At 44.2% G+C, this 24,468-nt stretch overlaps 1 protein-coding gene across 1 annotated transcript in view; it reads left to right on the top strand.

Moving 5' to 3' along the window:
• MSN (moesin) overlaps window positions 1-24,468 on the top strand; it is a 277,502-nt gene that overhangs the window by 132,252 nt on the left and 120,782 nt on the right. Inside the window, exon 2 of the mRNA XM_086918368.1 lies at window positions 17,381-17,464. Within this exon, the coding sequence (XP_086774494.1) occupies window positions 17,381-17,464 (84 nt within the window). The remainder of the gene's footprint in view (window positions 1-17,380; window positions 17,465-24,468) is intronic.

The raw sequence follows: 24,468 nt of genomic DNA, 5'->3' as shown, positions 1-24,468 counted from the left end.
ATACATCATTCATGCATCCACCCACCCATCCTGCATCCATACATCATTCATTCATGCACCCACCCATCGATCCATCCATCCATCCATCCATCATGCATCCACCCATCATGCAAGCATCCATCCATACATCATTTATGCATCCATCCATTCACCCACCCACCCATCCATCATTCATGCATCCACCCATCCATCCATCATGCATCCACCCATCATGCATGCATCCATCCATCCATCCATCCATCATTCATGCATCCACCCATCCATCCATCCACCCACCCAACCATCCTGCATCCATACATCATTCATTCATGCACCCATCCATCCACCCATCCATCCATCATGCATCCGCCCATCATGCATGCATGCATGCATCCATACATCATTCATGCATCCACCCATCCATCCACCCAACCATCCTGCATCCATACATCATTCATGCACCCACCCATCCATCCACCCACCCATCCATCCATCATGCATTAATCCATCATGCATGCATGCATGCATCCATCCATACATCATTCATGCATCCACCCATCCATCCACCCACCCATCCTGCATCCATACATCATTCATTCATGCACCCACCCATCGATCCATCCATCCATCCATCATGCATCCACCCATCATGCAAGCATCCATCCATACATCATTTATGCATCCATCCATTCACCCACCCACCCATCCATCATTCATGCATCCACCCATCCATCCATCATGCATCCACCCATCATGCATGCATCCATCCATACATCATTCATGCATCCACCCATCCATCCACCCACCCAACCATCCTGCATCCATACATCATTCATTCATGCACCCATCCATCCATCCACCCATCCATCCATCATGCATCCGCCCATCATGCATGCATGCATCCATACATCATTCATGCATCCACCCATCCATCCATCCATCCATCCACCCAACCATCCTGCATCCATACATCATCCATCCACCCACCCATCCATCCACCCACCCATCCATCCATCATGCATTAATCCATCATGCATGCATGCATCCATCCATACATCATTCATGCACCCACCCATCCATCCACCCACCCATCCTGCATCCATACATCATTCATTCATGCACCCACCCATCGATCCATCCATCCATCCATCATGCATCCACCCATCATGCAAGCATCCATCCATCCATACATCATTTATGCATCCATCCATTCACCCACCCATCCATCCATCATTCATGCATCCACCCATCCATCCATCATGCATCCACCCATCATGCATGCATCCATCCATCCATACATCATTCATGCATCCACCCATCCACCCACCCAACCATCCTGCATCCATACATCATTCATTCATGCACCCATCCACCCATCCATCATGCATCCACCCATCATGCAAGCATCCATCCATACATCATTCATGCATCCACCCATCCATCCATCCACCCAACCATCCTGCATCCATACATCATTCATTCATGCACCCATCCATCCATCCACCCATCCATCCACCCATCCATCCATCATGCATCCACCCATCATGCAAGCATCCATCCATACATCATTCATGCATCCACCCATCCATCCATCCACCCACCCATCCTGCATCCATACATCATTCATGCACCCACCCATCGATCCATCCATCCATCATGCATCCACCCATCATGCAAGCATCCATCCATACATCATTTATGCATCCATCCATTCACCCACCCACCCATCCATCATTCATGCATCCACCCATCCATCCATCATGCATCCACCCATCATGCATGCATCCATCCATACATCATTCATGCATCCACCCATCCATCCACCCACCCAACCATCCTGCATCCATACATCATTCATTCATGCACCCATCCATCCACCCATCCATCCATCATGCATCCGCCCATCATGCATGCATGCATCCATACATCATTCATGCATCCACCCATCCATCCATCCACCCAACCATCCTGCATCCATACATCATTCATGCACCCACCCATCCATCCACCCACCCATCCATCCATCATGCATTAATCCATCATGCATGCATGCATGCATCCATCCATACATCATTCATGCACCCACCCATCCATCCACCCACCCATCCTGCATCCATACATCATTCATTCATGCACCCACCCATCGATCCATCCATCCATCCATCATGCATCCACCCATCATGCAAGCATCCATCCATACATCATTTATGCATCCATCCATTCACCCACCCATCCATCCATCATTCATGCATCCACCCATCCATCCATCATGCATCCACCCATCATGCATGCATCCATCCATCCATACATCATTCATGCATCCACCCATCCATCCACCCAACCATCCTGCATCCATACATCATCCATCCAACCATCCTGCATCCATACATCATCCATCCATCCATCCATCCATCCATCCATCCATCCATCCATCCATCCATCATGCATCCACCCATCATGCAAGCATCCATCCATACATCATTCATTCATGCACCCATCCATCCATCCACCCACCCAACCATCCTGCATCCACCCATCATGCATTCATGCACCCATCCATCCATCCATCCATCCATCCATCCATCCATCCATCCATCCATCCATCCATCCATCCATTTTCCAAGCCAAAAATGGCTTTATTTTACCTGTCTCCCGCCTGAAATTGCATTTTTTACAATAGAAGTCAATGGGGAATTTTCATTCTCCCGATTTTTTATTTAAAATCTCCCACTTCCCTGTCCTTAAATGTTGGCATGTATGCCATCCATCCATCCATCCATCCATCCATCCATCCATCCATCCATCCATCCATCCAATGCTTTAACACACTGAACTATCGCAAGTCATTTGTGCAAGCTAAACACCGAAAAACACACTCTTACCTTGCTGCCGGTCCCGCACACTTCACAGGCTCACAGCGCCCCTGGCCAATCCTGGCGCCAGGGGCACAGGTACCCTCTCGCCCGCAGCACGCCCATTAGGGCTCCTGATGGGCATGCGCAACGCCGCCAAAACACAAGTGCGCATGCGTGGGCACGGGTAAAAATTCACCCTCAGTCCCCACGCATGCGTACTTGTGTTGCCGTCTGTACATTATCATGTCAATGAATCAACATGACGCCCGCCCGGCGGTCTGACGTCATGTTGATTCATTGACATGATTGTCATGAGGGAGCTGCGGGCGGCGTTGGGCAGGGGGGGCTACGCCCCCACGCCCCAATGGACGAACCGCGCCTGGCTTTGGCCTACATGTAGGGGCTGGTGGTTTGTGGAAAGCTTTCATAAACGTTAGGATCTTGTAATGTGGCATCTGTATAGGGAAGCCTGTCTGCGCTGGACAAGACTCTAGGGGTGCTTTGCATGTCGGACAGTATGCAGTACTTTGATGTTTTGCTCCATGGTGCCCTTGTGTGTGGGACAGAGTACAGAAAGGCGCAGTACTGGTGTTTGGGGGGAAAATTAGCTCTTTGGGCGCAGTGAAGTGGACAGAGCAACATGTTCCTATGCAGTAATGGGAGTATTACCGTTATGTGGACAGTGTGCCTTGTCCAGATGCACGTAAGAATCCTGCTGTGGACTTTCCTGTCCAGACGTCAGTGCATGAGTGCCCGTGGTTCTGTGCTCCCACTCACCCTCTGCTAGAGGTGTGAGAGCTAACAAATTAAGAGGGAGAGCCGAGCCAAGGGTCTGGCTCTGAGCCCTGAACATATTTACTCTGTAACTCACACAGCAATCTTGAAGTAAAATATGATAGGCTCTTCCGATAAAAAAAAGTGTATTTCTTTAACACGTGGAAGCTTTGACACTAATGGGCACATTAGAACAGTTCTCTGAAAAGTAATAATTTTAATTGCTATTTTTGCACAACTGGAAGACTGAACTCGTATATTTGAGTTATTTCATAGGTGACAATGACGCAACGAAGTTTTAGTGAAATAAATCACTTGCCTAATAGCACAGTCGATATGGCCATGTTTTCTGGTTTCACTTTGAACAATTCAGACAATAAACGGGTATGTAGCTGGCTTTCCTTATGCTAAGACTTTGTTATCTCGGTGCTCTTTTCAAAATATAGCAAACTCGATCCGAAGGTTACTGGAGTGCTTTACACGAGCAACAGTTACTAGAGGAGTGGGGAGATTGAGTGATGTGCCCAGAATCACAGGAGTTGAGGCGACGCCCAGACCAGAATCCGTTTCCCCAGTCAGCAGCTCAGACCATAAGTTCACATCCTGGGGTGAGTAAGGCAGGCTGAAGCCACTTGAAAGCTCGGCTCGTTAAGGGCTCGAGGTTCCAACAGGACTTCAGGCTCGAGCGTTGTGGCTCCCGCACCTCTGCCACCCTGAGGGTAGTCTGAGGTGGGGGCACTGAGTGCCGCTGCAGGGTGCACAAACTTCCCTGTCCACGTAGACTCGTAAAGAATGTACTGCAGCAGGGATCACAGTGCCAGGTACCGCCGGGGGAGGGGGCTATGTAGTTAATGCGCTGCGGGGCTACTGGGAGATGCGAGATTCAGGTCAGTGTTAAAATATTTTCTGTAAAATTGTTTCCGCGCACTCGAGGAATGCTGTTCGTTATTTTACCCCTAGCGCCCCTGCCTTTTCTTCTCTTAAGAGGGGCACTTCTGTTAGGAGCAAAAACCGAGCTGCCTCAACAAAAAATTCGATTATACTAAGTTTAAGAACGTCCAAGGTCACTCTTTGTTTCAGGCCTTAAGAACAGGTCTCCATTTTGTTAAACATTTGCTAGTTGTGTACTTTAAAAAAAAATAAATTAAAAAAAAAAAAAAAAAAAATATATATATATATATATATATATATATATATATATAATATTGTTTCATGCAACTGTGTAAATAAATGAAACTTAAAAAATGACGAGTCTCGTTGAAGGCTCCAGATTGTTGAGAATTTAAATGGGTGACTGATTTCTTCTGTTTCGGAGTAAAAAATAAATCAGACCTGCCTATTTTGTTTCTATGGCGTTATAGTAACCTTTGTACTTGATGAGTTCCATCTGCACCCTACCAGAAGGGCACCCCCTTTGCTGTAACCCTGCTTGGCCTTTTACTGTATCTTTTACCCTCCGACGCGAGACGACCCAAGGAGCTCCTATTATCCCTTCATTCTGTCTGAGATTGAAGTTTCATTCCACTTTGATATTTAATAGTTTAATGCATTTGTTCTTTGTTGCTTTTTTAAGTCTGCCTTTGAGACCAGACTATTATTTTCCCCAAAAAAATCATGTATAGAAAACAGAAAGGGGCTTTTGGTCAGTGGGGTTCATCTATTGGTCTTTTAAATTGTAATTTACATATTACTTCCGCCTATTTGCACTATATTGCATGGTCGCAATGGGTCTGTCCACTTTACCCGTTGGCTCCATGGATGTCATTTAGGGGTCGTCGGGGATCCCTGCGACCCCTTGCAACCTCTGGCACTGCCTTTGCAACCCCTGGCCTCAGAGCTGGCAAAATCAGTACCAAGAACACAAGGGGTAGCTCATTACCAGAGTTGGGTGCTAACCTCATTTTCGTCTCATTTTTATTACATTAATAGTGAATAATAGTCTATTATTTATTATTGGTGTAATAGAAAATGGAGCAGCTAGATCTGGTCCTTCACTTGGCATCTAAGGTAAGAAAAAAAAATGGTTTTAAATGTATGTTGACTGTGTGAATGTGGGTGAGAGAGTTTGTGTGAGAGCATGTATGTTTGAGAACATACGTTTGTATGTGGGATCCGTGGGTGTGTGATTGAAAATGAGTGAGTGAGAGTGCGAATAAGTGAATCTGGATGAGAATGAGTACAAGAGACTAAGTGAAAATGTATGAGTGCAAGTGAGTGCTAATGATTGAATGAATGTGAATAAGTCAATGTAAGTGAGTACATGTTATGCGTGTAAATCCGCTTTTGGACCTGGCGTGCTTCTTTGCTTATAGAAGAACCCGAGCCAAAATGTTGGCACATGCATCCTGGAGGCAATGCTTTGCATGTGGGATACCCTCAGCAAAATGCTACCGCTGGCACACTGTAGGTACATTTTGGCATAGGGCACCCATGAAAAAATGCCAGTGCAGGCCTACTGGAGGAAATTCTGGACATAGATGGTACCTGTGGCAAATTGCTGGTGATGGCACATTGGAGGAAATTCTTGGAATATGGTTAGACAACTGTGGGACGTTTATGAAGTCATCCGTGACAAAATGCATTCCTCATCATATTAGACCCAACCTTTGACATAAGGGACCGCCATTATGCAAGATAAGCAGCATTAGGAACATTCTGGCACTTGCGTATTATTTGAAATGTTTGGCCAAAAGGGGCCACCATGGCAAAATGTTGGTCTTGGCTATGGAGGTCATTTTGACACAAGACAGCACCAATAGAACATTTTAAAAACATAAGTGGGTGAACTCATAGAGACTATCTGGTTCCATTAGCTTAACACGCCCTGAAAGAACTTGTGTAGTTAGTGAGTGTATTTTCAGAGCCTATGGCTTTTTAGCAAATTAATATGAAGAATGTGCATCAAAGTGCACTAGTAAAGTCTATTTTTTCAAACGTTTCTTAGCAGGAAGAAACCTCCATCCTTTGCTCGCCCCTAGAAGAACTTTTACTGATTGTTTTAATGACCCCGTTTTTTATGTGTGTACTGTATGATTTATGTGCTCACTTTGCTCCTAAAATCGCCACTTACCTGCACATTTAATAACTACAAAACACCGCGTTGGGGCGGCTTCTCATATCACTTGGAAAGCTTGTAGCTTGCAGTTTTCACTGCATTGGTCGGAAACTATCGACTGCCACAGCGGCAGACATCTTGGGTGGGGGCTGAGGCTCTGCACGGTCTAGTCGTCACAAGGACGCTAGACCAGTACTTAAGCCGAGCAAATTAGGCGGCCGGCTACTTGGAAATTTACTTTCTTGGCAATCCTCAAGCCAGGAGATAGCACAGAACGCATAGCGCTCATTAGGAGCTTTTACTGATTGTTTTAATGACCCCGTTTTTTATGTGTGTACTGTATGATTTATGTGCTCACTTTGCTCCTAAAATCGCCACTTACCTGCACATTTAATAACTACAAAACACCGCGTTGGGGCGGCTTCTCATATCACTTGGAAAGCTTGTAGCTTGCAGTTTTCACTGCATTGGTCGGAAACTATCGACTGCCACAGCGGCAGACATCTTGGGTGGGGGCTGAGGCTCTGCACGGTCTAGTCGTCACAAGGACGCTAGACCGGTACTTAAGCCGACCATGCTCCCGCGCAGCGGTCACGCGCTGCGGGATCGCCAGAGCATCGCCGGAGTCGCGCCAGAGTCCAGCCCGTCTGCGCCCGTCCGCGCACGGGCGGGCTCGGGGGCTCGGACTCCTGATCACCGGCATACCTATACCTCAGAAGATCTTCATTGTCTACATAAAGGTCAGCTGTCACTCGATCAAAATGTTATTATTAAGCTGGAAAAGTATGCTATACTGCGGTCTTATAACAGTAATTCTAAACCACAATACCCAGTGCTAAAGATAGCCAGTTTGAACACTAGGTCTCTTCACAGTCATCATGTGGAGATCTACACCCTACTTCAGGATAGAGATCTAGACATCCTGACGCTCTCAGAAACTTGGATGGGTGAAAACTCCATGCCGGACATCATTGCTGCCCTCCCCAACGGCTATGACGCTATATGGCAGAACCGTGCAGGATCGGCACGGGGGGGGTGGAGTGGCAATTCTATTTAAAAAAACCTTATCCGTGGAGAAACTTCTATCCGAAACAGTGGATTTAGCCGATCTAGTTGGAGTAAAGATTTCTCTAAACAACTCCTGCTGGGTGATTTTGTCGGTTTACCGTCCGCCCAACTCTTCCCCACATTTTAACGATTTATTTGCCCCCATCATATCAGACCTTTGTACAAGATACAAGAAAATCGTGATAATGGGAGATTTTAATATGCACTGGGATAGACTCCAAAGGGACCTGCCTACACGCCAGTTAGACACTATCATGTCCGCCCTGAGTTTTAGTCAACTCGTGGAAGTACCCACACACATCAAGGGTCACACGCTTGACCTAGTATGGACCACGGACCCAAATGTTATCCTTAGGGAGGTGAGTCCCTGTGTCTGGACTGATCATTATCTGGTGACCTGTGATGTAAATGTTAAAGACTACGTAAAGCATCTAACCCGAGGTACCAGAAAGATCCGCAAATGGATTGAGGTTGATTTAAAAACCTTGACCTCGGTGCTCCCGGAAATGGCCTGTCTGACGAATACAGATGGAAGTCTGGACATTGAATATACAGACCTAATCCAGAACTTGAATAAAGCTATTGATCAGATAGCACCGGAAAAAAATCAGTCAACCAAAGGACCTGGTAAAGAGGCCCCATGGTTCACTCCGCTGCTAAGAGAACAAAAAAGGAAACTCCGAGCTCGGGAGAGAATTTGGAGGAAAACTAAGCAGGATACAGCAAAGAACCAATACAAAGGCTCACTCCACCTGTATAAAAAACTTATTTCTCAAGCTAAGGCGGAGTATTATGAGTCTCGCCTACAGAAGGCTAGGAACACCCAGAGGGAGACCTTTCAAATCCTATCGGAGTTGAGCAAAAAACAGGAGAATTCAGAGTCTCCCATAAACTGTGACACCTTCCAGGGGTATTTCCTAGATAAAGTAAAGACCATTATCCTGGAAATAAAGAATAGTATGGTCAATAGTGATACCGTACACTCCGAGGTTCACAATCCTGCTCACTGTTCTATGGTACAGTACCCTGAGCTGGATGAGCTGAGCCTAGAGCAGCTAATGGGTAAAACCAAATCTGGCTCCCCAGCGGATCCATGCCCCCCTAGTGTCTTTCGTGTGGCACGGCCGCTATTGGAAGCTCGGATTATTTCTCTCCTTAATAGGTCCCTAGAAACAGGATACCTACCAAGCGATCTTAAGGAGGCGCGTGTCAGACCTCTGTTGAAGAAACCAGGCGCAGACCCGGCTGTCCTGAAGAACTACAGGCCGATCTCCCAGTTGCCCTTCCTTGCAAAGGTCCTAGAACAACATGTGCTGAAGTCCCTGTCCCTGTATCTCGAATCCCATAGCTTACTGCATGAACGACAGGCGGGGTTTCGAGCGCACCATAGCACCGAGTTAGTGATGCTCTCGGTGCTAGATGAACTGAGAGGCATGGCTGACGGCAAAAAACCGAGCGCCCTGATTTTATTAGACCTGTCAGCGGCGTTCGATACCGTCAGCCATGACCTGCTCCTGGGAAGACTGGAGGCCTTTGGGATCAAAGGCTTGGCCTTTAAGTGGTTGCAATCTTTCCTTTCGGGAAGGACACAGAGGATACAACTGGGGGAGTCGATATCGGAGGTGGGATTCTTAGAGTGCGGGGTACCGCAGGGTTCCGCACTGTCCCCACTCCTGTTCAACCTTTATCTACAGCCCCTGATTGCGTCTTTGGCGGAGATGGGTTGCAGAGTCTTCAACTATGCTGACGACACTCAGCTTGTGCTGAGCATTGATAATACAGGGACAGCACAAATCCAAGCTCAAAACATCTTGAGGTTTACCGTGGGGTGGATGACGGAAAACCTACTAAAGATCAACCCGGATAAGACCGAGGTACTGGTAATTCCTTCTACCACCTCACCGTGGAGTGATCTGTATTGGCCTGCAGAGCTTGGATCAGCCCCAAAACCTAGTGCCAACGTGAAGAGTTTGGGCATTAAACTAGACTGTGATCTGTCAATGTGCAGCCAAATTTCCGCCGTTGTTGGAACCTGCACGAACATCATTAGACAACTGAGAAAGTTAGCCCCCCTCCTTTCTCATTCTATGATGCGCTCAATTGTAGCAGCAACCGTCATTTCACGGATCGACTATGGGAATGCCCTGTATCTTGGCCTCCCAAAAACATTGACAAACAGACTTCAAGTCGTAATGAATGACGCCGCACGACTGATCTTCGGAGTACCCAGACGAACAAAGGCCTCCCCTCTACTCCAAAATCTTCATTGGCTCCCTGTTAAAGAGAGGGTTGAGTTCAAGAGCCTCTGTATAGCACATAAGGCGATTTATGGCCATGCGCCGGCATATATTAAAGCCCGTCTGGAAGTATACAGTCCGAAGAGAACACTCAGATCATCGCTTCTCAGCTACTGGTTTGCCCCCGCTATAAATTAGTGACCAAGGGAGGGAGAGCCTTCGCTGTTTTGGCCCCTCAGCTATGGAACAAGCTGCCTGAGGGACTACGCAGGGAGGTGAATCTCCTACGTTTCAGGAAATCCCTGAAAACATTGCTGTTCAGAAGAGCCCTGACCGCAATGTAGGCCTGTAGTGGTGTCTCTCGGAGGAGTGAAGCTAAGTTATTGTAACAACATCTATTTCCAATGCGCTTAGAGGCCTGTAGGTGATTGAGCGCGTTACAAATCTAAACTAACAACAACAATAACAAGAATATGTAATATTAATTACGCACTTATTATGTAACTTCACCAATGTTAATTGTGAGGTCATCAGGATTAAGGTCATGTGACATCACTTGGTGGGACAATTCCGGGTCAAAGGTCATATGATGTCACTTCCTGTGACATTAAGCTCAAAGGATATGATGTCACTTTCCCTACCTCTCTAGCGTTCGTGTGAATTGAAGTCTGTGGTTGGCTTCCTTGAGTGACAAAGCTTGCACACACTGTTCACATTCACCTAAAATAGTTCCCTTGTCTTCATTGACCAATCTAGTTCACCTTGTGCTTTAATTTGTATTTTAATAACTATGAATGCTGGAGGTTTATTTTGCTTACATGTTACAAGCCCAGTTAGATGATGCTTTGTTGTACATCTCCTTGTAAAGCTGCTCTAATAGATTGAGTGACACTACATTGCAGCTGCCTACAATGGGAGTGCTTTGTTTAATATTCATTTATTCTGGTCTCCTTCAGAAATAATAATAAAATGTGTGGCACAACTGAAAGGCTTGTTTAAAAAATCATCACTAGTAAAGTGGTCCTATCAGTGTTTAATTTCTTTTTATTGTGCCTATGGCAGCCACGGTTAGGTGGCTGCATTATTTGGAAGGCTTCCATTTATGTGACATATGCTTGCATTATGAAAGAAAATAATCACTGGAGCGAAGACCAGACCTGTTTGGTTTTGCCAATGCTTGTTGTTTTCATTCCACTCCTCAGTGAAATGAGGTGAGGTATATGATATGCCATCCCACATCTTTGGTTAGAGGCCTGCAAGCTCGGGTGGCAGAGGACCCACCGTGCATACCATGTAGACCTCCTGGTCTGGAGGCGCAGTCACTGCAGACTTAGCCTGACCTACCGGCTAGACAAATTTCCAGTAACAAATTCTATGTATGTTCTCAAATAGCTTGGATAGCACCAAATGAAACAGAGCTAGTTCCTGTTCACCTAGCATACTGAAACAGAGTGCCAGGCATTTTCAGCAGATCCCGATACATGTCCTTTTCTTGAAATGTATGTACACCCTTCTCCCTGCCCATGCTCGCTTTGACCCGTAACAAATTAGGACTGCCCGATTGTCGATTTCCCGGGAGCGTGTCCAGTCAACTGCAGCGACTTTCCCATTTTGTTGCATGGTTTTGCCTGTTTTTCATAGGCTGCTGTTTTACATCTGGTAACCAAAGTTCAGTGGAGGGTGTTTTCTGCAAACCGTGACCAATTCTGGTCTAAGTGCTGGTGGGCTCTCTACTTGCAGAAATTGAGGCAGCTTTTCTGTGGGAACTTGCACACTCAGTTGATTTTAGCCACTAAGAGTATTATTGGTTTTCACTACTTCTCCTTTTTTTGTCTCGGCAAGTTCTTTATTTTTATTAGTTAATGATGTTGGGTTATGGGAAGCTTTGCGTTCACTTGCCAGATCAGCGACTCTCACACTTGCGGTTAATTTTAAGAAAAGTTTACTTGGGTACACAAAGTGTTGGCCTGCCCATCAGTGGCCTTGTACTTAGGAACTGCTGCATGAGACATTGTCTGTGATGCAGGGAGATTTTACCAGCAATTACTATGATTAATTAAAGCATTCTATCAGTCAGTTTTTTGTATACTTCCGTCTGACACCCTAGGTGGGACTGGTGTACGCTGTGCCTCTGGAACCAAGCTATACCTGACTGAAAACCTAAAAGGGGTAAAACTGGTCCTAGTTTGCTTGTGTTCTGGTTCAGGGAGAGCCTGGCAGTTCGTTCGGGCTGGAGTGTTCCTATTGGAGCAGGGTAAAGGATGTTTTGCATGTGGCTAGGTCACAACTGAGGTAACCTGGTTCAAAATTACAATGAACTGGGAGGCAGGCCAGAGTAATTACCAGTGGCTGAGATTAATTCAAGCATTTCATCCATCACTTTTTTGTGTACAGCAAAGAGATTTAGGCTGCCATCTTGAAGCTGCATTTAGGCCAACTCATTTGTATCCAGTGGGGATGTAGGTGGAGTCAGTAGTGCGCCTATGTTGTGGGAAAAACTGTGATGGTCCATGTGGGATTCTTTTGCCTGCCGATCCATTATGGCTTTACACTAAATGGTACACTTGCTATGAACCAATGTATTGTATTTTTGGTCTGATGATATAATACAAGGATAATTTTCATTTGTCTTTGACATTACCACTCCCATATCTAATCCTGTACCTCTTCTGTCTCTCTGACCTCTTAAAGTATTCATTCCTACGTAAAATTAACATATATATATATATATATATATATATATATATATATATATATATATATATATATATATATATATATATACAAATTGGTGATTTGTAATACATACTCTTTGTGGGTACTTAACATATATAGTTAAATTTGAGTAGTATTATGTGCAGTAATGCCATTTACAGGTTAGATATGTCTGTACCAGTGCATTGTAGGTCAGTCGCAGTTTAAAGAGAATTTTATAATGTAGAAGTTCAGGGTCCTCAATTTAAGGTGACGGTTCTGTAAAGTATATTTGAAAATGTAATTTGTATCTCACGGATTATGTGATCATATTGCATGTTTTTCTTGGGTAGTGAATTTATCATTAGGGGACAAGAAGGATAGTGATCTTAAACACTTGCCAATAATACTCAATTTGGTTGCGAAGAATATAGAATTATAGGCTAACACCCAAGGATCTGGTGTAAAAACTTGAAGGTTTATCTAGACGACCAGTGTGAGAAGAGAAACCGAGGTGTGGGGGCTGTTAAAAAGTTGCAGGCACCAATCTTCTGAGGAGAACCCATATAAGTATGGTATGTTGCTAAATAATTTAAAGATCTGTTCGGATAAGCTACAGGGGAGAAGGGACTCTTATGTTGGAAAACATTAATTGGATTAAGCCAAAAATAACGCTAAACAAAAATATAAGCCCGTGGATTTAACCAACTGAAAGAGTGGTAGCAATTAAATCTGCTAGAAAGCCACTCCATAAAGAGATTAGGAGAATTAACTGGCTTAAGAGAAGAGAATGAGGCCAATTATTACCCTCCCTGAGGGAGAAAAGACCCCTAACCGTCTGGAATTTGTTTGGAAATACATTGGGTACAACCAAAAAAGATTACTGCTAGCCTCATAGGGGGAAAAAAACCTGGGTTGAATAGATTAATACACTGTATAAAGTAAAAGATACTGGTAAATCAGATATACAAATTACTTGGGAAAGGGGTGGTTGAGGGTGATGGGTGGCAGTCTTTCAGCCAGTCCAGATCTTCCCTGTTAAGAAGGTTGAAGTTCTAATCATGAGCTTAATAAATTCAAGAACCCAGAGCCTGTTTGTACAAATACTACAGTTTAATCCTACATTATGGGCCCACGTTCTTATATCTTTATTTGGGGCAGTTTTAAAAGAAAGTAGAATCCCGGCGTGGTAGTATAAGTGTTCCAATTAATAAAACTGGCCCAAGAGAAATATAGGATGATAACATTCCATTATGTCCCGAGGAAGTTTATGCCAGACTGCTGCTGAAAAATCTAGAAGAGTGGCTAGAAGAGGAAAAGATTTTACCTTTTATTCAGATTGGCTATAGAAAAGGCCAATTCACGACAGGTGTTTAAAAAAAAAAAAATTAAAAAAAAAATAAATCCAAGGTGCTGGTAGAAAAGTATTCTTTGATTAATAAGCAGGTCCTTTACATCACATATATTGATTTGTCATTTGCTTTTGACACTATCCATAGGTTAAGCCTGTGAAATAAATTGAAAAATTGGGGAATCCCAGAGGGACCTCTGGCAGTGATAATTCAATTCCACGAAGGGTTGTAGACACAAATTGAGTTGCGGAACAATGGAGCTCTTTCAAGCAAAATTAAAACTCCCAACAACCGTAGGCAAGGATGCATCCTGGTCTCCTTTTTATTTTCAATATCCATGGCAGGTATCCCGTATAATTTAAAGAAAGTGATGTATTTCCACCAAGATCGGAACAGGTGGAAATATTGCACTTATTTTACGCTGATGGTCCTATCTTCCTGGATCTAACCTTACTGGGTGTGCTGCGATTGTTAGGCCTTTACTGGTTATTGTAGGGCGAATTATTTAGTTATTCATGTCAAAAACAAAAGCTATGACTTTTAGTTGTAATAGGTGTATTTTACATATATCAGTTAACATACTTTATGGGTGAATGGCAAACTGGTTGAGTTTGTGTCCGATTATAAATACTTGGGAATGATATTTTGGAACCTCAAATTAATCTCAAACATTTTAGACTACAACTGTCAAAGAGCAAGCAAGTGTCTGCAGCATAGGCGAGACTGGAGATGAAGCAGGGTAATAATTCTGTGGAGAGGTTAAGAGACGCCTAGAACTTGAAAATTGCAAGTGTGCAGCTCCATGGCTCCGAAACCTTGGTAAGGAAAGAAATGAAACCACTGGAAGTGATTGAAATGCATATTTCAGAGTCGTGGTTAGGCCTTTGTGGAAAGTCAGTTAATGCAGTGATTCTACAGAAGTTGTGGCTTCTAAGTATCAAATGTAAATACTGTCAAAGATTTTTAAACTATTGGAGGAGAACGGTAGTAGTTGTAGAGGGCACAGTAAGAGTTCTTACCTTCAAGCTGAAAATTCACGCCCATGGATGCGGAACCGGAGGAAAATGTTAAGTAGTGCAGATCCAAATGGGTCTTGGAATACCGTTATATGTAAAAATGGTGTTACTAAGGAAACAGTTAAACGTCTCATCAAGGACTTCACTACTCAGTGACAATAGCGATTGTGGGGAAAGGCCCTCATTATACAGATTTGTTTGAGTCCGGAGGATAGGAAAAATGCAGCCTTATTTTAAGGATTTCTAGTCTGGGGGGACTAGATGTTGGAGGATTAATTTGAGGCTGGGTCAGGTCAGTGAAACAGATTGTTGATTCGCAGCCTCCAAAACGTGCCTTTCATTGTACTGCAAGAAAGTTCAGAAATTTGCCTAATTTGTAAAAGAGGCCTATGGTCAATGAGTCACGTGTTAGTCGTGTGCTCTGCGTTTGCAGTGGAAAGGAGGCTGCTGCTCCCAGTTTTTTATAGATCCGGGTAATTAGGTCTTTACTGCATTGCTCATTTCAATTTTGAAATGGGGATAATGTTATGTATGTTACAAGCCAGGCAAATATTTGTTAAAGGTTTAAGAACCTTGTATTAGCAATCCGAGTATCAATTGATGAACGGAAGATGGTACATTTTTGCAGTTTCTCAACAAATGTACTTTAAAATTGAGATCTTATCAGGTATCACCTTTTGCACTTTGACTCTGTACTTTATAGTGCAGTTGGTGTCTTGCGGTTAATGTTAATGTTAGGCTAAATTTATAGAGCGCACTGACACCGGAGGTTTCCTTGCGGTTGAGGAAATGCCCCTGCACTTGGGAGCACCAAGATACCTGAGGGTATTTGTGCGCTGTATAAATTTAATTAACATACCATAACTTTGGATCAGTGACTTTTTGATGCTGCTTAGGTTACGGGCAAGTTTTCCATTTTAATTTTGTATTTCATAGTTTGGTTGCTATCTTGAAGCTGATAAATGCCCCAACAATTGGCACTTTTAATTAGTGAGTTTTTAAAAAGGAGCCCAGGAATGGCTACCTGGATATATTCTGGTTAATTGAGGTGCAGCTGAGGTATTTAAAAAACTGAGCAACATTGTGCCAGGAAGATAGATTGTCTTTGCACTTCACTACCGTATCTGCCCTGGCAGTCAGAATATATTGTCAAGATAGGGGACTTTTTTTGTCTTTTATGGTTATATATGTATGTATTTTTGTTTAAAAAAGAATGTGCATTTATTTATGGATGGAAAATAAAGAGGTGCATTTTAATATGAAAAGTTTGTCTTGCCAAATCGGCATAAATATAAAAATTATAAACCGACTTTAAACAAATAATAAAACATACAGCTGTGCTTTTTTCACTGTTCAGTAGTAAAGCCCACTCTCTCTTTGATGGATACTTTTCAGTCAGTATTTATCTTTCTGGTCTAAATGTTTCTAGAATCGTTACTTTGCCAAATCGCAGACTCTTAGCTGCAGGCCGAATTACCAATTTTGGTCAGACGTGTGAATTCCACCCTTTTTCTCATAGTTCTGGATATTTCATGACGCCCTCATGACTCCCTTGATAAATTGACATTAATTCTGTGATGGTCGTGAGGAGGAGAAGGTAATCCTGATGTGTATACTTACCAAGCCCTCTTGCACTTCAGCATCTATATATTTTCTAATTCAACATCAAAAGCATAGCCAGCACATGGTGTCATCACAGTACTTGCCTCGTATCTATGCGAAGGTGGAATGTAAGTTATGCTGGTGTGATTTGCGTAATTTTAGGAAATATCTTACACTTGTTATGCGACATTCCCAGAATCACAAGACTTTGCACTATTACGTGCCATTCATTGTAAAAACAGCGATACGCACCATTCTCAGTAAACCTTTACAAATATTAAGAGTAAATGTGCCACGCCCCAACAGACCCTCCCATAGAGCTGGAATCCTACACGTAGGGTCTGGTGGATTTTCTCAGTCCCACGTGCTGAAGTGTTTTTTCATCTCCCCAACCCTAAATTTTAGTTACATCATATTGGCTCTGTTAATGTCCATAGCAGACCTTCTCAAGAACTCTGACTTTGCTCCTGTGCTTGTTTTTCCTGATTTGTTCTGTTGGATAAAAACCTGTCCATGGTGAAGTCACGCCTACATTGCGTTTCCTCAGAATGGAAATGTGGTCTCTAACCATTCATAAAAATACTCATCAGACACTTGCACAACCAATTGATGACATGCGCACCTTGAACGTACCATTTTCCAGTTGTGCTGCCCAAGTTCCCGGACACTAAGGAAGGCGACAAGTGTACGCTGTAAGAGGTGGTGTTTGTAGAGTAATTGTTTAATCTTGTGTTTTCTTCTTCTGCAGATCAGTGTGCGGGTGACCACCATGGATGCGGAGTTGGAGTTTGCCATCCAGCCCAACACCACGGGGAAGCAGCTCTTTGACCAGGTCAGTGCACGGACAGGGCTGAAATTGGGTAAATGCCAAGCATAGAGCTGGTACGCGCCGTAAACTCCCACATTTGGAATAGTGGTAATTGTGTGCCCATTAAGTGCAAGCGGGGATGGTGTAAGCTGGGTGTACCTCAAGCAGCTTCCTACCATGTTCCTTAGTTGACTCCTTACATCCAAACCTGTGGTACTCATTTCAGACACTTTACAAAATGTTTAGCAGTTCCTTATAGAGTCTAAACTAATTGCCTCCTGGCCCTTACAGGGTGTCTCGTGCCGAGTGATTCTCTTGGGTGTCCAGTAGATTAATCTACAGACTATGCTCTAGCTCCCGTTCGACCAATGGCAGTGCTGTCTAGCAGTGTGGCGGTAGGGATATGGAAGTCATGGATAATGATTGAGCCGGATTGGTGCAGTCTTCTGACTGTCTGGTGCCCTAGAGCCGAGGTTCATAACCTGTGGCCCAGGGACCCCGGGCGTTCCACAAAGCCTTTTTGAAGAGGTCCGTGGCTGCTTAGAAAATAAACCTTAACGGATAAATAAATTGCATACAAATAAGCAAAATGTGAAAGTAAAAATTCAGTAAATGCGAAGGGATTGGAAATAGGGGGCTAAAAATGTAGTTAGTACCCTCAGACTGATTTGTTGGAGCAGTGGCATCAATTGAATAAAAAAAAAAAGCTCAAACCTTCCGATTAAAATTACAATTTTCATATATTTATATATTTGTTTGTGAAATAAACTAAATATTATATCATTTGTGTATTTGATAAATGAAGGCTTATTTCTCTATGTTTTGTATATTTTTTTGCGGTTCAAATCATCGAAATTCTTAGCTGGGGTACCCTCCTCCCATTAATGACTTAGTGGGGGTTCCCGGGTTCTATTAATGAATAAGTGGGGATTCCTTAAAAGTCAGAAGGTAAGACCCGCTGCCCTATAGCATTTACTGTTGTTCGATCTCGTAATAAAGAAAGGACAAGGAATGGTCTTGCATTATTTAGCCGCTGGAATGTGCAGTTGGCAGGAGCCATGGCCTAATTGTGAGAAGTTGGCCTGATATATGATGTTTCCAATTCTGGAACCACCTTGTATCAGTCCAAACAATCCCTTATGGTGTCTGGTTGTAAGTCAACCTTGTTAGACAAGCTATCTTAAGGGTAGCATAGACTAAGCAGCCTTAAAGGCTTAACTCAAGAGGTCGTTTTAAGCGAGCTGTTTTACCACATACAATCCTGTAATATCAAATGAAAGGACACCACACAAGTATATATTATAAAAATATATGTATTTATTTCTAAATTAATCCCCAGTACTCTTTATGAGCAAAGGGGCACAAGCGTTAAATCAAAAGCACAGTATAACATACAAAGTTGCACAATTATGGATGAGGGCGGGTGGCCACTCAAACCATATATTAAAAAAGTGGTATAAGAGATAACAATCGAACAGTGGTTAGGCCTAGGGCCTAGGGAATCGCTGGGAGCAGTCGGGACAAGCAATGCTGAAGTCTGGAAAAGCCAGCGGGATTCGGGTGCAGCGCTTAAAGCGCGGCTTGCACCAATGCAATGTCAATGGTGCGTAAAAGTTACACAAATAGAGTTTAAGGACACTTCCGCTGAACCTAGAGGAACCAAACTTTAGACACAGACCCTAGAGGTGTGTACCAGTGTGGGAACACCGGCGTTGCAATGTTACCTCACCCACAGGAAGCGGGTGCATAGGGTCGAAGTGGCGTCGGGTTTCGTCACGCAGGTTCTTGGTGCTTGAAGCTGAAGATGCTGCAGGCGATGTGAAGGAGAAGTGTCCGGTGGATCCAAGGGTGGATCTGAAGTGGTGAAGACCTGAAAGCAGAGGGGACAATGTTCAAAGTCACTGACCAGTGACCACCGTGGAACCAGATTGGAACCAGGCAAAGTCGGGTGCAAACAGGTGATGAGGTGTTGCTTCTCTCTGCAGCCACGTGGACACGAAGAGGTCAAGGACGTCCAGGAGTCGATCACTAGCTGTCCCACGAAGGCTCTAGCTGATGGCGTTGTCTGCAACTTGATTAAAGCAAACAGGCCTTGGCTAATGCAAGCCACGCAGAAAGTGAAAAAGGCTTATTACTCGAACCAGCAAGGTCAGAGCGGGTGCTCCTTTCTCCAGGAGTGAGGGCAAGTCTGGAGCAACCAGACCCGCAGTGTAAATTGTAGGTTTCGTCGCCAAGATGGCCGCTGACCACGTGGCAAGTGGCTGGGATGGCGCGTCGAGTGGCACAAAGCCAAAGGACCCTACGCAGATCGTGGAGATGCTGGAGGGCTGATCTTTGGTGCAAATGCTGCTCGGTTGTGGGGCTTCTCAAACCCCAAAGCACAGAGTGGAGGGTGCCTCGGGTGCTGCGCAGTCAGCGTCTCGGGTCTTCCAAGATGTCCGGTCCCACGTCTCTGGTGCCTCCACGGGTCCCTTCTTTGCAGGGACTCTGGATCGGGCTGTGAGAAGTCTGGGAGTCTGGGTCTTTTCAGGCTCTGCACTCGGGCTCCGGCGGGAGGCGGCGGCAAAGCAGACGTCTAGTTGCTGGATGGTGCCTGTGTTCACAGGGTGGCCCCTCCTAGGCCACAAGGGAGATGCTCTTCAGTCTTCTATTCATCAGAATGTCGAAGTCCAGTCGTCTTCTTAGATTAAAGTTGATTCAGGATGATCTGAGTTGCATTGGCACTGCTCCCACTCTTATTCGAATCTGGTGGGCTCGATTACCTGCTAGGTCCCCTCCTATGGGTGGGACCCAGAAAGGGGGTGCATACACCCCTTTCCTTTGATCCAGCCCGCGCTGGGACTGGGGCTGGTGTGCCCCAGAACCGGTTTGGCCGGATTATGCAAGGGGCAGCCTTGTGCTCCCCAGGCAGTGTCTGGTTTCTTTCAAACCTCCCTGCTACAATCCACTATCTCCTGTCTGGGGTGGTGTAACACTGCCCTGCGACAGGAAACCCTTTGTCCAAGCCTCCTCTGCTGAGTTTCGGTCAGCAGCAGGAGGTCAGGCTCGTGTCTGTGGCAGAAGCATCCATTTTGTGGAACTGAGGCTCTTTTAAAAATCAACCACGTTTCAGCAAAGTAACAGGTCTTCTCCCTCTAGAGGGGTGGAATGCTACCCCCGTCGCCAGGACTGGTGAGGGGGTAATATTCCAATCCGTATGACACCTTACACGACATGTTTTGATAAAGCCAACCCAAAGTTGACATATAACCGCGAGGATTATAATGCACTTAATAGTATATGGTTTGGCATTATCCCGGAACAGCTAAGGGAATTGGTCCCGACAGCTGCAGACCGGCTTAGCTCATGCTAGAGCACCATCTCACATTAAACCACGCACTCTGCCTTCAGGATTGTTAAGGCCTGCCATAGGAGTGACTCACAGGTTTATATGTGTCCAGATAGGTTTAGATATAGGCATACTATATCTAAGCAAGGGGTGATTACACCACCTTGCCCCAGCTGAGTGATCAGCCAGTTGTGTCAATTTTAGATAGCCAGCCAGGGGTGGCAAAAGATATGCTGCAGCCCCTGGTAGGCCTTGGGTGCACCTATGCCCTGGGCACCTATAGTGCTCTGTACAGGGGCTGATAAGGTGACCCAAGCCAATCTAGTTATGCACCTAGGGTACATGGAATCCATTTTACAGAGAGAGCAGATAGCCTAGGGCCCTGATTAGCAGGGAACCAGCCCAACTAAGTCGAAAACCAGCTAAACACAAGGCAAAAAATCTGGGGTAACCATAGTCAGGTAGCCACCTTCCTACACTAATGTTCTGTATGACCTATGACCCTTGCTGAGGTCCTTTCCCTTAATATATAAAAGCGACAGAATGGTCTGGCTAACCTGTGTTTTGGGTTGTAAGTTAATCACGAAAGTAACATTTTCAGAGTTTTCCTGTTCTTCAGGTCGTTTATATAGTGTGAGTGGCTGAAACATGTCGTTTAAGGGCTGTGCAAATAGAACCTCAGACATTTCTGACTCAATTTCTGTTGGTGGGTGATGGCAGAATGAGAAAATAACAATGTATCCATTTCTAAAATGAACCATGGACTTTTACTGCAAAGCCTCCAGAGGCGGTGTACTGGACTTTAAATCGAAGTCTTTCACACATCCTGTTCCTTGACGTAAACTTTTGTTTTCATTTTCTTGCGTATCTCATCGGAAAGTCCCAAGTTTAAGCCCTTGATAATGCCTTAAAAGCAAAACAAGAGCCCTTATGAACTTAACTTCATATGGTTTATTGAATTGGAGGTTACTGATGCTGCTGCTGTGTGTAAATCTTGCAATTGGAAATAGTCTTCCACAATACACCTTGACTTCTCATAGTACGTCTCTCCATCTCTGCTTCACAACGGTTCAAGTCAAGCCCGCTTTTAATTGCGACCCGCATGCAATACATTTACAGACATTGAATTAAATGAGGATAATGTTTTAAAAGTCCACGGTTATTGATAATGTCTGCTATGACTCTGGCCTTCATGTGCTAACTTTGCACCCCCTCATTGTATAAGTGACACTATTGTAGTATCTAATGAATCCTTCCCAAGACCACGGAAAGATGCTGCAGACTCCCACATCATTCTTCACCAATTGTCTTACGAAGGCCACAGATGCACAGTCCCATTGATATCCGTACTCGTAGGTTTCTGTAGCTGGGCAACGACCGCCCCTTCGCAGGCCTTGTCCACCTGGAAGGGTCTATCCTTCTACACGTGATAATCTATTCTTCCTTCTTCATGTATCAATAATCATATCTCAGCATATAGAATCTGCCACAAAACAAGTTCATGTGAATCTATTATCAGCAGTCTTACAAATCAGTCTTACAAATCAGACTGCTGATGTACCCATCATGCAAAACATACGAAACAAAATGTAAAAAATAAAATATGAATGACTCTCATCAAACCGATGGGTATATTTCTGTCTTCAAGATTGTTTTTATTCTTCTTAATTATCAGAAGAAGTGTCAATCAGAATTCTTCAATCAACTTTCCATCTTTACACAAGTGAAGTCATATCCCAATGCATTTCGGTATGCACCTTCGTCAGGGGAATGCACTACAAATAACAAAGAATTCATCAAATCATACCCAAAAATACGTTACTATTTACAATCACAATTGTGTTTGATTAAAGTGATAAACAGAAACCAAAGGATCTCTTATTGTATAAAACACATTCTGTGCGTGATTGCACCTCATGCTCGCAAAAGTTCATCAAATATTCTCCTTTACTTATATTAATATAAGTAAAGGAGAATATTTGATGAACTTTTGCGAGCATGAGGTGCAATCACGAAGAATAAAAACAATCTTGAAGACAGAAATATACCCATCGGTTTGATGAGAGTCATTCATATTTTATTTTTTACATTTTGTTTCGTATGTTTTGCATGATGGGTACATCAGCAGTCTGATTTGTAAGACTGCTGATAATAGATTCACATGAACTTGTTTTGTGGCAGATTCTATATGCTGAGATATGATTATTGATACATGAAGAAGGAAGAATAGATTATCACGTGTAGTGAGATAGTGAATAGTGCTTCCCATAACACAGGTTGCCTGTGAATTGTGTCTATTTTGTATGAACTTGACTGGGGCTAGTCAAGATATGGGTAAGCACCAGTTTTAAATATTGAAAGGAAGGGATATATATTTGTTTAAATAAGGAGTGCATATTACATATCATTGTTTGCATAGGGTCTATCCTTCTCCACCGTGGTTCATTTCCACCACCGTGTAGTGGCGGAGCCTTCAGAGGCATCAGGGTCTGGATTGCACTCCACCCTCCACAACCAATAAACCATCCAGGAACTACAGAAGGTGCTTCGTTTCCCACAAAAGGCTCTTCTCCGTTGGCATCTATTGAGGGACCACCAAGTTACACATACATTCCTGGTCCCGGATCTCCACGCAGACTGATTCCATGGCACGCCCTGAACTTGTTTAAAAAATGACGTCTGTCTGTAGGATGGAAACACTTTCCAAACCTGTTTGCTCCTTCTTAGATGCCATATTTTATTTAGTCATAAGTGAGTCAATGCCTAATCACTCTGGTGATAGAACTCTTGTGTCCTCTTTTTCTGCTGATTAACTGCTTCTTCAGTAAACTGAGTAACCCTCTAAAGAATGGGTTCAGTAAACCACACACCTTTTCTGCCAGACAAGTAGATGATCAACGAAACCTGAGCACATAACCTGCATCCTAAGAACCATTAATCGGTTAACCAGCTCCTCTGCTTTATTCACTCGGTTGTAACTTGCTCTGCAGTAGCACACTAGTGATTCCACCTACTTTCCAAAGTACAGGTTGGAACAAAAACAGATGTCGCCTCTGTCTGCACCTGCTGAGTCTTCAGAGCCAGGGCACTGCTTTAAGGGCTGCAGAGTGTGGGCGACAGGCTGTCCTCCACAGTTAGACTCACCTGGTCATTGAAGGGCCTAGAACCGGAGGTGGCTTCTGTTCGAAGTAAAATATGTAATCTTTTTATTGCTTGGGGAGTGAATGCAGCATTGGAAGGGGTGTGCATCTGGCTCCAAAGATACACTCCTGCTGTGTAAGTGTGGCAGTCATCACCAAAGCTGTTGAAGGGGTGAGAACAATAGATCAGCGAAAGCAGAAATGTTGGTCTAGCTCTCAATTTAAGTGAAGAGACTTTACCTACAAAACTAAATAAAATGATTCACCTGTGGCTTTACTGTCAAAATGTATTCATCACCCCGATGAGGTTGCCTTATTTGCTGGGTTATGTTTACACTGTAAATTGTTAGTCTGTCCGCAGGGTTTACTGTTGACCCAATACCTCAATCTATTGTTAGACATTTACTTACATCTACATGAAGTGACCTTCCATAAAGTGCAAACAGTGTAGGTCTTTAATCTCCCACGTTATTAACTTGCACAGAAGGCGGATAATCCAAGTGGTAAAGCCCAAACCGTGGCCATAGTCATGCTCCTAATACCCAGGTACGGGTTAGATA

Source organism: Lissotriton vulgaris, chromosome 4_1 (genome assembly GCF_964263255.1).
Source record: "Lissotriton vulgaris chromosome 4_1, aLisVul1.2, whole genome shotgun sequence".
NCBI classification, from domain to species: Eukaryota; Metazoa; Chordata; class Amphibia; order Caudata; family Salamandridae; genus Lissotriton; species Lissotriton vulgaris.
This window is presented reverse-complemented; position numbering and strand designations above follow the sequence as displayed.